General features: G+C 45.5%; 1 protein-coding gene across 1 annotated transcript in view; it reads right to left on the bottom strand.

Moving 5' to 3' along the window:
- LOC120860478 (alpha-actinin-2) overlaps window positions 1-19,263 on the bottom strand; it is a 77,939-nt gene that overhangs the window by 15,397 nt on the left and 43,279 nt on the right. Inside the window, exons 7-13 of the mRNA XM_040236298.1 lie at window positions 17,560-17,641; window positions 13,430-13,515; window positions 11,721-11,813; window positions 9,672-9,902; window positions 7,184-7,331; window positions 5,164-5,314; window positions 1,293-1,401 (exon numbers count right to left, since the gene is read on the bottom strand). Coding sequence (XP_040092232.1) covers window positions 1,293-1,401; window positions 5,164-5,314; window positions 7,184-7,331; window positions 9,672-9,902; window positions 11,721-11,813; window positions 13,430-13,515; window positions 17,560-17,641 — 900 coding nt within the window. The remainder of the gene's footprint in view (window positions 1-1,292; window positions 1,402-5,163; window positions 5,315-7,183; window positions 7,332-9,671; window positions 9,903-11,720; window positions 11,814-13,429; window positions 13,516-17,559; window positions 17,642-19,263) is intronic.

Raw genomic sequence — 19,263 nt, forward strand, 5'->3', positions numbered from 1 at the left:
AAATCCTCATTCAGAATTTAACCTCTCTGCCTTTCTGGGCATTTGAAAGCACAAGGCCTCAAGTCACAGAGAACAATACTACGCTCTTTCCCTATAGCAGAGAGGATGGCAAGCAGGCAGGGAGGCATCTGGAATCTAAAACTCTTCCATAGTTGGGAGTCATTTTTCCTCCTGTTCAAAAGATTTGAGCTTTCTCTGTCACATGCCCGGTCCTTCCTTTCTCTCAACATTTTCCTTTAAGTGAATATATTAACATAGGAAGCCTGATATTACACATGTTAAAAGCTTCATCAGAGTCAGCGTGAAATGACTCAGAAAACTGGAAACTGCTTTCTTCATGCCGTCTGAGTCTTCCGTGGTGAGAGAAGACTGCATGTGCGCATGCTCAATCGCTTCAGTTGCGTCTGACTCTTTGCAACAGTGTGAGCCATAGCCCACCAGGCTCCTCTGTCCATGGGAGTCTCCTGGCAAGAATGCTGGACTGGGTTACCGTGCCCTCCTCCAGAGGGTCTCCGGGGCCCAGGAATCAAACGCGTGTCTCCTCAGTCTCCTGCACTGCAGCCAGATTCTTTACCACTGAGCCACTGGGGAAATCCCGAGAGACGATTATGTTCAGCTAAAAACCAGCCACTTGCTTCTGTTTCTCTAAGGCTTAGACTTGAATAGGGCCAGATTCATCCTGATTCTGCCTCACATCCATTCTTACTCATCTCAGCATGTGTTGCCATCTTCCCTTTGAACGTCTCAACGTCCATTCTTCCTTATTTCCTGACTCAGTCTCAGCTCAACTTACTCTTAGATAAGGATGTTGGGAAGTTCACTGCCATCATTATTTCACAAAAATGAGTTTATACCATTATCTCATTACTACTGGATTTTCGTATTTTTAATTCAAAAGGGCGTGTCACTGCCATATGGATAAATGACAACAAAACCACCAACTTTCCATTTTCCTTGTTCTCCTGCTTTTCATGTTCTCTGTAGAAGCTTTAGTCACTACACATGCTTTTTTTTTTTTAATATTTATTTTATTTGGCTGTGCTCTGTCTTAGCTGTGGCACACAGGATCTTTAGTTGCGACATGTGGGATCTAGTTCCCTGACCAGGGATCGAACCTGGGACCCCTGTATTGCGAGCATAGAGTCTTAGCCAGTGGAGCACCAGGGAAGTCCACAGACAATCTGTTTTGGTTTACACACATCATGCCACAGGAAAACAAAATGAGTAACAGTGAGTCGGTAGAAGAAACTCTATTAGAAGGTGTCATGCCAAGAGGCGGCCTGGAGACTCACCTCCAGGGCCTCTCTCCTCTTCTGGGTAAGCGTTCCCAGCCGGTCCCACTGGTCACAGATTTTCTGGCAGCGATCATTAACGTTCACAGCATCGTGATAGTCCAGTTCACTGTTAGAAGGGAAAATGAAGAGGAACTTTCCCAGATGACATGAAGAAAAGGGGACACAGGCTCAAAATAAATTGGTAGTAATTAAAAAAAAAAAAAAGATGTAATGGAGAACGAGCAGAGTATTTCAGGGTTTTGTTCCGCATTGCAAACATGATCACTATTCTCTGACAGATCACAGGAAGAATTAGGGAAAATTCTTGCTGGTCAACAGATTTCTAAACAGAGAGAAAAGCTGTCCTCTTGACACCTCAGGTTAAGTTTATTCTGCCTTCATTTTCTTGGCCGGGCCCCTGGGGTGCATTATTTTTAAGTGGTGATGTACCTGTAAATGAAGCCAAGAATCTGACCTGAGGACAGTCCCGGGGACCGTGCTGAAGCCACGGAGACGGGAACATCAAATGAGTCACGCGGGAGGGAGAGGAGGATCAGCTTGCACCCATTGTGTCCTTGGCTCCTCTCAAAGGGCACCAGGCTGGACCGAGCACCACGTCCCGGGGGGAAGGTGGGGGGCGGAGGTGTTGGGACTCTGAGCCCAGCAGCACCAAGCCCTTCCTCTCTGACAAGGACTGACTCATCTTATGTCACTCGTGTGACAGCAGGGACAGCGTGACTTCTACCTCAACGGTCCCTGGTCCTCACCAGCCCTGCTGTACATCCTAACGGGATCTTTGCGAAGTGAGATTTTACCATTTTACCTGAATTTACCATTCAAGCAAATTATTGACTAGAAAGTAAACCTAGTGTCTCTGGGGATAGAAAGTTTGAATCCTGGACAAAATTTAATCACCCTTTTAGTTAGGATGAAAGCAAGACTCAGGGAGGCTTATAGACATCTTCAGGAGATGTCTCCTTTGAAAACGGTCCAAAGTGAGGCTTTTAGGAAATTCCCTCCTATCAGACCAAATCCATTTCCCTGAAGTTTATTCCTTCTTTCGACTCTAAATTAAGGCAATGGCTGTTTGTTAACCTGCTTTTTATTCTCTTAAACAAAATTAACTCGTCTTTATTGAATGTCACTGCTTCTGAATAAAGGAGATGCATGTGTTGTGATATGAGTATGCTTTCTGTGGGTAAGAAACTCCCAATCATCTAAAGAATCCAGTTCTTAAGAGCAGCTTTGTCCACACACACACACACACACACACACACACACACACACCACTAACTGAGATGGACTGAGATTCTGCGATTATTATAACCAGAAAATCAAAACCAACCAAAACATGCCAGCAATGCACAGCCCTGACTACAAAGTGAGAAGGATATGACTCTTCAAATGCAACTATTAAAGAGCAGAAAGATTTCAGAACTAAAAACCCAGGAACCTTCTACTGATCCACAGTGGAGGCATCGATCACAGCTTTCTGTGATTATCATCAGGGCAAACATTTATCCCTCTTTCTAATTCATACATACTAGCTCTACACACGGAGAAGGCAACGGCACCCCACTCCAGTACTCTTGCCTGGGAAATCCCATGGATGGATGGAGGAGTCGGACACGACTGAGCGACTTCACTTTCCCTTTTCACTTTCATGCACTGGAGAAGGAAATGGCAACCCACTCCAGTGTTCTTTCCTGGAGAATCCCAGGGACAGAGGAGCCTGGTGGGCTGCCGTCTATGGGGCAGCGCAGGGTCGGACACGACTGAAGCGACTTAGCAGCAGCAGCAGCAGCTCTGCACATACCGAGTTTCAAGGACTTAGGGTGCGCATAGCTGTGCAGGGTATTTTCTTTTCTTTTGTACTTTGAGGGCTGCATAAGCATTCATTGTTTTAGAAAAGGTAAAAAGGAAAGGGAGACTAATGATAGTAAGATGAACACAGGTTTAGATTCTGTGGTTCCTCTCTTGAGTGAGTAAAGAAATACACACTGAGGATGCCAGGAATAATAATAATATAAAATTGTTACTTAGTTTTTATGAGCAATACTTGAAACCATCCCAAATTATTTATGGGAACTATGATATAACATTAAATTGCTTGTGTTTCTCTCCCTTTTTTAATTTGAAATTGTTAACAAGCAGCCAGATGGCCAACATTCAAGAAGCATAAGAAATAAGACAACAGTAAAGCCACAAATACAGTGGAAAACTGGATATGAAGGCCACAAATATTTAAGAATATATTTGGGCAAGGCTGAATAAGAAGATACTCTTAAAAGAAGCCATCTCTGTTCATTAAGGAATTCGCTCCAGTCGAGAGGGACATGAGAGTCTTAAAATGTAACATTATCATAAGAAACATTACTATTGGTTGTTTAAAGTTATCATTATGTGACAGGCTCTAAAAATTGTACAGATCTATCAGTGGTAATAATGAGGGATAGAGAAGTAGGGAATGGAATTCTGTATTTATGAAAGGGAGCAAGGACCTTAAAAAAAAAAAAAAAGGCTTAGGAACAACAGAGCAGCCCCTCTCTGGAAGGATGGCCACAGCCAGAGGCAGCATCTGGATCAGTGGGACCTACAGCACCCACTGGGGCTTAAAGTACTCCGGCCTCAACCTCATGCTAGCTCCTCCCATAAAATAAGGAGCATACAAATGAAACGGCACTTATTTGATGACAAAGGAAAGTGCGGCCTTAATATCTCTTCCTTTGGAGGCGTCTTGGTCTTTGGTTCCGGGGGCGGGGGGTAATATGGGCCATCTCACGCACCCAGGCCTGGGTGAGGCCCCCTTTGCAAGCCAGGCTCCCATCCCGAGTGCTTGTTTCTCATCCTCTTGGAAGTGGAGCTGCCTGTGCTGGGCGTGGGGCTGCTGCCTGATGGATGGACACAGGGACGCTACCAAAACCAAAGGATCAGTGCAAAAGTCAGTGTCACTCTTTAAGGAAAAAAAAAATAGGACCTGGACTGTCACTCAGCCATTAAAAAGAAAGAAAGAATGCCATGTGCAGCAACATGGATGGACCGAGAGACTGTCACACTGAGCGAAGCAAGTCAGACAGAGAACGAGAAATATCCCGTAACGTCCCTTATAGACGGACTCTGAAAAGAAATGATATGAATGAACTTACTTACAAAACAGAAACAGACTCACAGATTTAAAGAATGAACTTATGGTGGCCAGGTGGGGGAAGGATGGAGCAAAGGGACAGGTAAAAGTTTGGGATGGACATGTACACACTGCTATATTTAAAATGGATACAACAAAGACCCACTACATAGCACATTGGTTCAGTGTTATATGGCAGCCTGGATGGGAGGGGAGTCTGGGGTGGAAATGGATACATGTGTATGTATGGCTGAGTTGCTTGGCTGTTCAGCTGAAACTACCACAGTTAATTGGCTATCTGAAAGTGAAAGTCTTGTCACTCAGTTGTGTCTGACTCTTTGCGAACCAGTAGCCCTCCAGACTCCTCTGTCCATGTAGTTCTTCAGGCCAAGAATGCTACAGTGGGTAGCCATTCCCTTCTCCAGGGGATCTTCCTGACCCAGGGAAGTATCCTTCTACATTGCAGGCAGATTCTTTACTGTCTGAGCCACCAGGCAAGCCCTGATACCCCAATACAAAATATAAAGTTGAGGGGGGAGAAAAAAACCTAATACAAAATAAAAAGCTTAGGAAAAAAGAGAAAAAAAAAAAAAACAGGACAAATCCCATCACAGCATCCTTTGGCTTGGATCGACATTTAGGACAGGACAGGAAAGGCGGGCCCCCACGGCCCCCTCCCTGGGAATGCCTGGGGAAGCTCTGTGTGGGGTCCTTGCTTGGACCCAGGGCTCAATGTCAGCGGCAGCGCCCGCAGGCAGCACATACTTGAGCTCCTGGGCGATGGCGGCAATCTGCTCCACGCGGTCCTGGTGCGCGGCCAGGTCACTCTCGAAGGCCTCGTGCTTCCGCAGCAGAGCCCGCACTTCCGTCAGGGTTGACGACTCGTAATCCTTCTGCAGCAAGATCTGCTCTTTGCCTGCAATGGTTGCAGCAAGGGAGTGTGAGGGCTTTGGCCTCTTTGCAAAGTCCTGGGTCATTTCAGAGAACCAAGAGAAAGGAGAAAGGAGGACAGCCCTGAAGAGGCAGAGATAATATCTCAGCTAGAATTCAGGCTGTCACTCTGCTAAAGAGGCCTTGAGCCCCTGTGTGTTCTGGATGGGTGGAAAGCACACCGTGTGCATGCTAAGTCACTTTAGTCATGTCCGACTCTTTGCGACTCTAAGGACTGTAGCCTGAAGCCTTCTCTGGCCATGGAATTCTTAGGAAAGAATACTAGAATGGGTTGCTGTGCCCTCTCCCAGGGGATCTTCCCAACCCAGAGATAGAAGCTCCATCTCTTAAGTCTCCTGCACTGCTAGGCGAGTTGTTACCATTACCACCACCTGGGAAGCCCAGAAAGCACGCTGAGCACATTCTAAATAACAAGTCTGTGTTATTCCTAAAGAAGTATCTGACTTTCCTTGTGATGCTCAGTTAAGCTAGTAATTACTAGCCCATGAAAATTATCTGAGATTATTAGATAAAACACTTGTACTCTTATTTGTCTGCCCAAGGGTTCAACCATATTAGCCCAATTCTGCTTATTTGAAAACTTTATTTTTTAATGAGATTAAATGCAGGCTGTGATTTTTTTCTAATAACAATAGAAAAATTTCTCTCTGAAACTGTTTCCCCACAAATATTTCTTAAGTCAGGCAACTTCTGTGGTTATAACTGGACCCACTTTTATTCCCTGGTTGATTACCTTTAAGAATGCAATTCCACAAAGCTAGACATGGAAAGCAAAAGTTCACACATTGAACAATGACAACACAGCACTATGTGCCAAATGCCAACTGAAATACTTATAAACATGAACTCATTAAATCTTCACAAAAACCCTGTGAAGCAGGGATGACTGTCACCCCACTTTGCAGAGGACACTGAGGCCCTGAGAGCTAAGAAGCATGCAGGGTGCACAGTGTCAGTGCTAGGATGCCAACCTGCCTGGCTGCACGTCTGTGTGACCATCTTGCTGCACAACGTGGACAGTCAAGCTGTACGACAGCAAAAGGAACCCAAAGGATGAGGGAAACCTCCCTGTCCTTTCTCAAAATAGATGATCATGTCATGAGGGGATGTTCTGTTCTTCTACCTCAGCAAAGAGCGGAGAGTCAAAACGATACCACAACCACAGCATCAAAGCCATGCAAACAGGTATACGTGTGAGGCCTGAAAGGAGCAGATGGATCTAAGTGAAACAAGAGCCTTAGGAAGACAGAAAACCATACCTTGTGTTCTTTCCTTGCAAGCAGATCTTCTAAGTGGGAAATTTTGTTGCTTTTGTAGCATTTAATAAAACTTCTATCTGCAGAAGCTAGTTTCTGGGCCAGGGCTGTCTGACCCACAGTTAGGGAGTAAACAGATGCTTGTGGAATCAGACAGAAGAAACTGGGATGAGTCAGGAGGAGGCTGGGCCTTAAGGAGGAGGAGGCCTAGCTGTGTAGTTAAGTGTGGGAAGAATGTACTATGAGTCCTGTTTGGTAAAAACATCCATCTTCATATCTACTGTTTTGTTTTGTTTTGGCTGCACAGTACAGCTTGCTGGATCTCAGTTCCCTGACCTGGGATTGAACCTGGGCCACAGCGATGAAAGCACCGAGTCCTAACCGCTAGACTGCCAGGAAATTCCCCATACCCATCTCCTTAAGTACCTTAGGACCTGGGACAGCAAACCAGAAAGGGGCGAGGACAGCTGCCTACAGGGTCACCGGCACCAGGGACAGAGGTCACTGCACACACGCATGGCTCTGTCCGCAACTCAACCCCGATTTTCCAGGAGCCCCACCGTGCCCCAAGGACTCACCGTACGCCCAGGTTTCATGTGTGGATGCCTTCTGCCGGAACTTCTCAGCCAGGTGCTCCACGCGCTCCAGCCTCCGGATCTCGTTCAGCAGCCACTCCTCGTAGCCCTTCTCCGCCTGCTCCAGCCGCTGCCAGGCGCCCGCAATATCCTGGGATGGTTGGGGACAAGCACGGCAGATCCGTCATGTTTTGGCCCCCTGGGCTCCCCTATGATCCCCTCTGTGATATCAGCGGCATTTTCCTTGGTGTCTTCTTGTCCTTCCTTCGCCCTCTGTACTCCCCACCCACTCCAAATAGCCATCCCCATGTTTTGGCTTCTAAACATCTTCATTATCACCAGGCCTTTTTGGACTAAGATGGCCCTTCTCATCAGTGAACAGATATCAAATGCTTCTCCAGATGTGGACAAAGGCTTACACACTTTAATTTTTTGGCTACTAGCAGCTGAAGCTGCAGAATGACTCAGCCCCCAAATGACTCAGAGACTGGGCTCTACCAGCCGTCAACTGGTTCCTGGGCATCACACATGCTCCAGGCACTGTGGGAACCTGTGATATAAGAGTGGACAGCACCTCTAAAGTTCCCAGGGCCCTGGTGTAGTTTTCACGGCTGTGGTGGGGGGTGGAGAGAAAGACAACAAGTAAGGAATTAAACAAGCAAAACTCCTATTTCCGACAGTGATGTGCTGCTAAGGAAAAACAACTCACAGTCAAGTGGCACTGATGAGGGCAGGTGACAGCAGTTCCTTTAGGCGGGTCACTCAGCAGACACCCCTCTGAGGAGGTGCCCTTTGAGTCGAGACCTCAGGGATGGGAAAACCAAGTTCATGATGAAGGGAGGGATGAGCTAAAGGCCTACAGAAGGGGTGCACTCTGGGCTTGGGAAGGACCAGGTGGTATGTCCATAGATGGGTGAGGGGCAGAGCAGCCAGAGATGAGGTCAGCAGGGTGGGGTGGGGGTCAGACCACGTCAGATCCCAGAAAAGGGATCTGGATCTTACTCCAGATATTTTAGAAAGTCACTGGAGGGTTTTGAGAAGAAAGGAGACATACTCTGATTTATGTTTTTAAAAGACGGGGACTTCTCTGGTAGTCCAGGGGTTAAGACTCAATGCAGGGGATGTGGGTTTGATTCCTGGTTGGGGAACTACGCGATCCTGCATGCCACAGGACACCTGAGCTGGCGTGCCACAGGAAAAAATTTTTTTAAAAGATGATGGCAGCTGCTATGTAGAGAATGCATTTTAGGGGGAAAAGAACAAGAAAAGCGAGTGAGAAAGTTACTGCAGAGTCCAAAGAGAAGCACTGGTGGCTTAGCACAGGCAACAGCAGCAGAGGGAGAAGGGCTCAGAGTCAAGGTATGATCCCGAGCCAGTGGAACTTGCTGAGGAACCAGATGCAAGAAAGTGACAGAATGGGAGGATCTGAGATGACACCTGGGTTTGGGGCTTCGGTAACTTAGGGATCGGTGATGCCATTTACTCAGATAGAGCTCAATGCAGAAGGACTCCTGGATGTTAGGTTTTGAGACATCCAAGTGGACATATGACTCTGGAACTGGGGCAGAAATCAGAGCTGGAGATGTCAAATTTGGGAGATGTTGCCATTATAGCTGGTAATTAAAGCCACAAGCCTGGATGAGTTCATTTGCAGGTGTCAAGACAGAGGAGAAAGTCAGGAGCCCTTGACCCAGAAACCATCCACCTATAGCCTCAGGGAAGGAAGCAAAGCTGTGAGCAGTGACTGGAAGGACTCGGTGGTCAGGGAGGAGGAACGCAGCTAAGTTCAAGAGTGGAAGGAGTTTCAAGGAAGCCACGGTCACAGTAACAGAGAGCATGAAAACAGAAGGGACCACTGGGTTGTCAACATGGATCCTGCTGACTTTGAACAGAACAGTCTCCATGCAGGTGGGGACGGAAGCCAGATTACTTACTGCACGTTGAAGAGTAAAAGAAGTAAAGGAACAGGAAGGAACCAAAAATAAGGACCATAAAGAATTCTCTCTGGACGTCCTGCTGCAAAGGGAGCTGAGAAATAGGACAGCTGCTGTGGGGAGATGTGGAGTCATAGGAGGTTTTTATTTTTGCTGGCAGATTCTAGACTGCTTCCTAATGCGGATGGGAAAGATTCGGAAGAATGGGCGAAACTGATAAGCAGAGAGGGAGGTAAACATAGGACTGAGCCCTGGAGAAGGTGAAACACGGAGGTGGTAACAGGAGGAAACAGAGGTATGTGATGGAGATGCCAGTCCACCCAGAGGCGGGGAGGAGAAGGAGGGACCATCATCACCAGGTGTCTGTGAGAGGCCTGCTCTGCGTGAGGCGCCAACAGCAGGGAGAAGCAAAAACAGCATGATGGCAGAGAGGAAATATCCAGAAGGAAGTGGCCACAGGGTCAAAATGATAGTGCCTCCTCTCAGCGACAAATCAGAGGAGGGACTTTATGAAAAAAAAAAGATCGGGGTGCCCCCGGGGCCAAGGGGCTACTCACCGACACCATCTTGCCCTCGGAGGGCATGAAGGCCGGCCGGTTGCTGATCCTCAGCTTGGTCTGCAGAGTGTTGAAGTTGATCTCCAGCTGGCACTTCTCCTGGACCTTGGGAGGCTTGTGCTTCCGGCGATAATCCCGGAAGTCCTCCAGCTTCTTCTGCATGGCCTGCATGGTCTTCTCAGGAGTCCGGTTCTCGAGCCAGGGGATCGTGCGCCGAATCCATTCCAAAAGCTGCTCCCAACACACACACACACACCAAAAAAAAAACTGCTGAAAACACCAGCAAACTGACCCCCCAGTTATAAAACAGAGGCATCTAACAATTGGGAACGGGTTGACCAAAAGCTCCTGAGATTACAGAAGTCTGTAACAGCCCCATCTGTAAGGAGGGCACAAATGGAGACTTCAGTCCCCACCCAGGGCCACTCACCCTTGCCCAAGTGCACAGGTTGAAAACTCAGAGTCAGCACAAGGGATGTTTTACAGAAATGAGACATTTACAAGAAACTTGGGGACCAGACATGAGCAGACAAATGCTGGATGGAGCTTTCAAATGAAAAAAAAAAAACAAAAACAAAAACAAAAACTTCACGTGGTGGAATAAAATCAGGAAAGGACTGGGTTTAACTTAAAATGTATTTCTAGTTTCAATCAGCTCAAATCTAATGGGTCTATTTACTAGGCAAAAGCACTGTAAATCTGGAACTGACTCAATGCCAAAATGTATTTTAATAGCTAACTTTCAAGGAAATCCACAGGATGAAGGTGAAAATGGCAATGAATCCCAAGAATGAAGGATGCGCCTTTCTCTTGAATTACCACCAAGGCCTTACAAATGCCCTGCACGGTCTATCTGAAGAGGATGAATAAAGGACCAAGAAAGAAAATGAAGGTTATCATCACCGAGGAGCATCTGTCCTTCGGTCCTGGTCATACTTCAACCCTGAAGCTGGATCACTGGCATTACATGATGCTGCAAATGGAATTTTCCCACAACAGGACAAAGTGAAAACAGCACCATCAGCTTGGACTGATACATACAACTCCCTGGGAAAATCGATTCCAAGTGTTCCGACGCTTTACCCAGGACAGGCCAAGTATGAGCCTGAGTAGCTCACAGCAAACATTACTTGATCTCCACTACTGTCACTGTGGCTGAGCTCAGTCCAGAGAGGAGGTGGCTGTGGACCTCGCCCTGGTCCTGCTTTGATTTTGTTGCATGCATGCTCAGCTGTGACCAACTCTTTGCGACCCCCATGGACTACAGCCTGCTAGGCTCCTCTGTCCATGGGATTCTCCAGGCAAGAATACTGGAGTGGGTTGCCATGTCCTCCTGCAGGGATCTTCCCGACCCAGGCATCAAACTTGAGTCTCCAGCCTCTCCTGCACTAGCACGCAGATTCTTTACCACTGAGCCGCCTGGCTTCTCTGGTCCTGCTTAGTTAATATTTATGCTATAATAAGAACAAAACAAAGGGCAGCGTGGCAAGCGCTACTCTAAAAAGGCATCCTGGAAACTCGTGCTCAAATGTCTTGGACGGAGGGCTCTACCAGCTCTGCCTCCACCAGGTTCCCTCTAGATACTTGATATTTAAATACATACACAGGGCTGAGCCTCTGTCCTCTCACTATGGATTGTACATGTTCCTTAGATCCTAAGTCATTGCGTGGAGCCGGGATGCTGAATACGGAGCACATCCAATGTGATGTCAGAAGCCAATGAGGCAGGAAAAAAACAAGGAACACAATGTCATCTAGGGGAGTCCAACCCCAGAGGTGCAGAGCTTCTTACTACACCTTGTAACATGCAAACTACCTCCATGCCCTGCAGTGCTTAGAACAACCTGCAGCATGATCTTTGTGCTAATAATTAAGCTACTACAAGATGAACAATTCCTGAGAGCTAGTGGAGTTTCCTACTTTATTCTACCCGAGATGAAAAATGCAAAGAAAAAAAAAAAACAACAACACTTGACAATCTGTGTTCGCCCTCTGTTTCTCACCCTCGGGGAGGGAATGGACAAGACCGCGGGGACCCGTTTCCTTTACCTCACTCGCTAGCCTCTCATATTCTTCCATCAGCCTCTCATTCTCTTGATTCACAGCAAGAACCTTACATATCCTGTTAGCCGCTGTCTCAGCCTGTAAAACACAATAGGTAAACAGGACGGCTCTGTCGACAGGGACGTGCATACAGAAGGCGGAAGGCGGCAGGGCGGAGGTGGTATGTGCTGTAAATGGTGCAGGTTCTAGGTTCTGGTGGGGTAAGCCTGAAGATATGGCTCTTTCACACTATGGGTCATTGCACTCCTTTGGGACAGTTTCATACAGACGTACACAGCAAGGTGAATATACTGTAGGGAATAACAGGAAGATTAGCGTTAGTTGAAAACATGAGCTTTGTGGAACATCGAACAAGTTAGTAACAGAAATCGATGGGTCGCAGAAACAAAAATCTCTGGTCCCTGGGCGTCCACCTGAGCCCTCCCAGGGGTCCCCAGCTTCCGGGATCTAATGCCTGATGATCTGAGGTGGAGCTGATGTAATAAGAATAGAAATAAAGTGCACAGGAGATGTAATGCACTTGAATCATCCCGAAACCATCCCCCACCCTGGTCCATGGAAAAGGTGTCTGTCTTCCCCGAAATTGGTCCCTGGTGCCAAAAAGGTTGGCGACTGCTGCTCTAACCAACCTCCAAACTACAGGGCAGGAACTCTCCAATCACATTAGATATCAAAGCAGAGAGGACTGGGTTCTGAATCCCTCTGTCACTGCCCTGAGCTCACAGAAGCCCTCTTCTCCCAAAATGAACGCATAGAATGTGTTAGCTGGGATCCTTTCTCGGAACAGAACCTGCTTTAAGACTTTGTTTAATCCACCTGAGTAGCTGTTGTGGTATCAATAATTTTCTATTGTCCTTCTGTGGGGAGTTTGAGCTAGGAGTGGCCACCTTAAACCATGACCATGAGGCCCATCTGGCTTCCAGCCCTCCTGCCTCATCCCAAGCCCTGCTTCTGAAACCCACATAGGGGCCAATTTCCAATTACTACCATTTGCTGGAGACGGTCTTATAGAGTTATAGAGATCACAGAAATAATACATCCCTTGTCCACCCCCATCTATAAGAACACTGCAAGTAGAGATACGGGAAGAGGCAGGAGGCAAAAACAGGGGACCAGGGAGAAAACAGAGGGACACCTACCTGTGATGTCCCTCAGGCTGTTGGTTAAGGAGTATGCATTTTTTTTGAGGTTTTAACACTGTTATCTTTTCACTATTTCAGTTACATTAATATTCGTCTTGCAAGATGTTTGAACAGGTCACCGAACAGTGAAGGGCATCCAGGTAGAAGAGAACTATTAATAAAAATGGGCCCTGAAAAGGTGTCCACTCCTCCTGGTCAAATCCCCCTTCACTGCTCAATCAGTGCAGCCCAATTTTCACGGCTCTCGCTTTTCCTGAAGCGTGAGTATTTCCCACAATTGACTAGTGAAATATGAGCAATATCTTAGAAGGACAGAAAACCAAGAACACTTCAAGAACTTGAAAGGTAAAGCTGTTAAGTAAAAACGCATTCACAGTTTGGAACTTGCCAAGTTAGGTCGTTACAAAACACTCAGAAAGAGTCCCAGGTAAGATGTAAGTGCATGGACACACACTCAGGTATGCACACGTGTGCTCACGTGCACACGTAAACACATAACTGAAACCAATGCACGAGAGCAGCACGGCAACCGGATAGACGAGGGTTAAATACCTGCTCCGCGCCCGCGAAAGCATGGTAGAAGCAGGAAACGTATGTCATGATAGCTCTTTCGTCGGGCTTGGGAGTGTTCACAATGTCTGAGGGAGGGAAAAATAACACAGAGAACAGACATACACACAGATGAAGAGCAGAAACCAGGGTGAACAAAGGGAAGAACAAACTGTTTACACTTGACTTTCTGTGTTTCTTGGGCCCACCATCCTGACCTTTAGGAAGGCTGTACAGAACTGAACGCTCGTAAACACAGTGCTTTCAACCAGCACATTTCTTTTTACATCATCAAAATGAGGGTTTCTCTCCCACCGTGGGTGGGTTTTTTTTTTTTTTTAAGTGCAGGCAAGGTATTCCTATGGGAACCCGGGTGCTGCCTATTAGAGTTGGCTCCCACCGCCTAAGGACCTGTGGGATCCTGCCTTTTAAGTGGATCACGTCATCTGCCACTTTGGCTGTGAGCAAGGTGTGTCCCTTTGCAAGATGCAGGAGGACATGTAGACCTCTCTGGCCCCACTGTGGCCACCACTTCCCCTCCCCTCCCTCATAATCCTTGGCTTTCTGCTCTGTGCACCGCCCTCACTTAAACGGGGATGAGTTCACCGAAGACAGGACATTTTCTAATCCTTCTATACATACTTACCATGCCATTGATAGAAACCACCCCGAGTAACAGAACTTCTAAAAAGAAGGGTCTACATGACTTGAACTTCTTACTATGACTCTTGCCACCATGCATAGGAGCTGCCAAGACAACCACCAGGAAGAAAGAAAACAGAACCACAGGAACATACGCTCTTCCTTTCTCACCTTGGCCAGCCCGTTTGTGGCTGAATTATTAAGCTTTTGAGACTCAGTTCAGTCACTGACAGAATGCGGTTTAAAAAGGTGCCATGTAATTCCCCAAGGTGAAAGCTCGTCATCGGATTTCCAGAGGATATCAATAGGATGTGGGCTTGTGGAACAGCATGGGACCTTCTAGGAAACGAACATGAGTGGCATACTACTTACTGCACAGACAGTATGTTTCAAAGAAAAACAGACTGAAAAAAACAAATGACTACTTCCTTGGAACCAGATGGATCTCCTTACTCCGAGGAGTTGGGGGATGGGGGAGAGGAAAGCAACTGAAGAGAAAAATCAAGACACAGAAGGTGAGAGGTGAGTGGCGACTTATGTTTCACATCCTCACCTTCTGCGCACCAGCAAAAGCATGATAGTAACAGGAGACATAAGTCATTACGGCTCTCTCATCAGAGAGAGCAGCGTATAAGAAATCCGTGCGGAAAAAAGAAGGTTAACAGCTTGGATGTTCCAACAGCAGCAGGCCTCTCAGAGAGGCCAAAGTCTTGAATCTTCCCCCTTGCCCACACACTTCCGATGTTCAAGCTTTGGCTCAAATCAAAGAAGTCACATTTGCAAATTCCTTGCTCTGTGTGCACGTCTAAGAACCGCCAGAGAGAAGGGCACGGCCAGCTCAGAAGAGCCTTAAACAAGCAAGTAAGTTGCACCCATGCCTGGAGTGGGAACTCCAGAATTCCACCGAGTACACACAACTGTGCTCCCTCCCTCTGGACAGAGGGGGCATCCCGGGGTCACCAGGGGGCCTCCGGCAGGTCCACACAGACCACGAGCACCAGCAAATCTGCGCCTGGTGCTCACTGGAGGGGGGAACATAGAGAAACGATTCTCACAGCTTTTTAAAAAGTGTGGAAGGCACTTACGATGGGAAAGAATCTCACCAGTTTTTATTATAGGTTCATGGGTGGGTAGGGCAATTAGCTACCCCATTTAGAGTTCAGAGACCATCACAAATGACGGGAAGAAAGGTCAAGAGCAGTGGGAGGGGGGTAGGGGGTGTTGGGATGGAGGCAAGGATTTGCCAAAGCGATGAATGATCTGAGGGGAGGAAACTGGTCTTTAAGACATTACAATGAAAGAGACACAGGGAGGGACACGTTACTACGAAGCTGTGGGGATGGTGAGTACGGACGCAGGTGGCAAACACACAGAGGATAAGTAACGATGGGGGAAGATTTGCTGGGGAGCTGGTTACCCCACCGCACGCCCCACACCCAAGCCACTCAAGTTCCTAACTCTTTCGCCAGAAGACTCTTACAGAAACTACTCTGCAAAGAAAATAATATCATACATAAGCATTTTTCTGAACCATTAAAAACAAAACCAAAAAAGAAGAGGCAATGATGTCACAAAGGAGCAGGAAATGAACAGAGTGCCAACATATCCCATGTACTCAGGATATATCGGCAGAAGATACGCCCAGACCAGGACTCAGAGACTAAAGGAGAGCCAGGAGCAAGAGGATGATCAGCCTGCCAGAGTAACGGGGCAACGCCAAGCTCACCCTCCACTGTCAGAAGTCAGGGAGGCATCAGTGAAGGAAAAGATGAATTTACCGTCACTTGTTTTTTCCTCTCTTTAGTATCCTAGCAGTTCATTCAAGTGGTAAACTCTGCACAGGTATTTACTGTATGGAAAGTTTAAAGGACAGAGCACCCAAATGTAAACGTAGGTCAGAAGATGGATGGACAAGAAGAAAAAGGTACTTTTTCTACGTTGAGACTTCATTGTTTCCTTGCCTTTCTCCCTCTAATGAGTTTGTGAAAAACCGTTAAGTAGATTCTGAAGAATGTATTCGAGTGTGTTCAACACCCAGTATCACAGGTGTTTGGTAAAATGGCCATTAACAAACGGGCAAAATTAGACTACTCACAGACAGATCACTGAATGGGTTACACTGTGGCCCTCCAAAAGGCAGGTGGAGTCCTGCTTCCTGGTCCCTGTGAATGTGACCTTATTAGAAGTAGATCTTTGCAGATGTGATCAAGTTAAGATGAGGTCATGCTGGAGAAAGACGCACCCTTAATCCACGGTGACCAGTATCCTTTAGGAAGAGGAAAAAGACATAGAAACAGACGCGGAGGGAAGATGGCCGTGTAAAGACAGTCAAGAAACTGGAGCAATGCTAAAAGGAGCCGAAGAACACCTGGGGCTTCTAGAAGCTGGAAGAACCAGAAGAGATCCTCCCCCACAGACTCTGGAGGGAGAACAGCCCTGCCGACACCGTGATTTCAGAGTTACAGTTTACAGAACTAAGAGAGAATAAATTTCTGTTGTTTCAGGTCACCTACTTAGTGGTATTTTGTTAGGGCAGCCGTGATACAGTCACCAAAAATAAGGAAGAACAGAAGATTGACAACTGACTAGAACTAAGTTCTTCGTTTCCCCCCAACAATGCTAATTAGCAGAAGCAACACAACAGAGAATAATAAGATTAACAACAAGCACAGTAATATAAATTCCTTGAGGGCTGGGCCCTGCCTTACACATCTCATCATCCCCTGCAGCATCTCCAGGGTCTTGTATATGGTGGGTGCTCATCAAGTATCTGCTGAGTGGGAAGTGATTCACGCGTAAGTGAAAAGAAGTAAATGAATGGTGTCCATGTGTATGCACTTTCAATGCTGTGCCAGGGCAAAACACACAAACTCATCTCACAAAACGGGCAGGAAAAGTACTGAAACCAGTCCCCAGCATGAGGGCTGCTAAGCTGCAACATACTGAGAGGTTCCAGCTCTAACGAAACTAAATTTAACTCGAACAAATTAAAGATGAAACGTGAAAGTCTGAGAGGCACACGGTGGTTAACTGTTCTATAGCCTACACTGTGATTCCATAACTTCTAGTGGGAAGGATTTTTTTCCCTTGTGGAGTCTTAAAGCTTAAGGAGATTTATTTGTTAAATTTCTGCCTATGTAGTTAAAAAAAGAAGTAACTTTATGTTGTTTAAAAAATTAAATTAAGATAGGAAGCTTTCCATTGAAAATCACACACCAAAGCATTCCATTTCTTTGCCAAAGTTGAACCTTTTACCAACTCCTTTCACTATAGTCCTGCTGGCTTGGTTTTGAGTAAGATTCTAAAATATAATTTTGAATTACCTACACATGAAATATTCTAATAATTATGAGACCAATGACAGAAACTTCTAAGGGACCCCAGTGCTTCAGATGTAAGCTAACTATACAATTTACAAGTCCCCATGTGTGGCTGTAACATAGGGAGCCCACAGATTTTCTGTAAGTCAGTAAACACAATTTTCATCTCACCTTCTGCATCCAACATTTTGGGAATATCTAGGTGCTTCTCTGCTATTTCCATGGCCAGGTTGATATTTCCTATTGGGTCATCCTGCATGGAAAAGAATATAACCAGCTTTTTAACATGTTTTTTTGAACAGCACTTAAGGAATATTTTTTTATATGCCTCATTTTGGGGATGAAACTTTCCCATCCATACATAACCACAATAGTATAAGATTTTCTTTCTTATTTTTTCCCAAACACTTCAAACATTTAGAGAAACATCAAAAATAACATAAAAATTACTCAATCCATGCACACTTTATAAAATGTGAGCAAATAATCTGAGAGAACAGATACTGTGTGGCTGGGAGGAAAGTTGTGCGATATCTTCTCAGGAATGGGGGAAAAAAAACACCCTGGATACCTTAGCATTTATTTCCAACTCTTGATAACAAAAATTTAGATGATTCCAAAAGGAAGCATGAAACATACATTTTTTCCAGATCTGAAAGGTGGTCATGGAGAATATTTACTAGTACAACACTAACTTTACATTTATTTATGTTTTAAATACAAGAAAATTCTGCTTTTAGCCTGTTTAGGTGAAACTTTTAGATCACTAAATATTGCTACAACATGGCTACAAAGAGCCAAAGTTTGGTTTGGAGAATATTAAATTTTAAAAATAAAATTATTAAAGAAACCATAGAAACAATATTGTAAATGAAAACTGTGAAGAAATTTTTGTTCTTATGACTGTGTTTGTCATCCACAGTAAAACTGGATAAATATATATGTAACATAACAAAGTATATTTAACCAGAAGTTTTTAACTGAAATACTGAAACATTAAAAGATGTATTTAATATTTCTTCTTTTTATCTTCTAAAGAGATTAGGTATCATGAATCTGAAATGGGATGGGGAAGTATTTAATACAGAAAAATAAAAATGAGAAGTGATGTTAGTCCAGAGATGACTATAATGAACTTTACCATCAAAGCCACTTAAACATTTCAGAAGCTGCAATGTTTTGCAATGAGAACGATCACTTTGATATGGTGAAACATATAAAACATGCAGGCTTCAAAGACGTTCAGTGCTCAAGGAAGAAACCAAAGCAAGCCTCCTGGCCTCTCAGAGTTTACTATCATTTCAGGCAAAACGTTTTTTCAATTCTATGTTGTCTTCACAAAGCATATAATCCTTTTATTAAAAGCAGCCATATAATAAGGGGAGTCTTAGCTGCACATTTTATGCAAATTTTATAAAGCCAAAATAGATGAGTAAAAGTTTCTTTTTGTTCTTAACACAGAAGAAAAATTTCAGCATTAAAAATAAAGCAATAATTCAGAGACTCTGTGACTGGTATCTCACTGAGAGTGTGACTTGACATAAAACATGGCAATTAAGTGTTTTCTTGGCTCAGCCACTAGTATGTGACCCTGGGCAAATTACAAAATTCTCCTCTTCTTCATCTGTAAATCTGGGATAATAAGAGTACCAACTTCATACATAGTTGACTGTGCGTTATGAAGACTGCAAGACCATTCGTGCGTGTATGTGCGTGTATGCTCAGTGGCTTCAGTTGTATCTGAGTCTTTGCAACTCCATGGACCATAGCCCGCCAGGATCCTCTGTCCACAGGACTTTCCTGGCAAGAATACTGGAGTGGGTTGCCATGCCCTCCTCGAGGGGATCTTCCCAACCCAGGGACTGAACCCCTGTC

Source organism: Oryx dammah, unplaced genomic scaffold, assembly GCF_014754425.2.
Source record: "Oryx dammah isolate SB20612 unplaced genomic scaffold, SCBI_Odam_1.1 HiC_scaffold_11077, whole genome shotgun sequence".
Lineage (NCBI taxonomy): Eukaryota > Metazoa > Chordata > Mammalia > Artiodactyla > Bovidae > Oryx > Oryx dammah.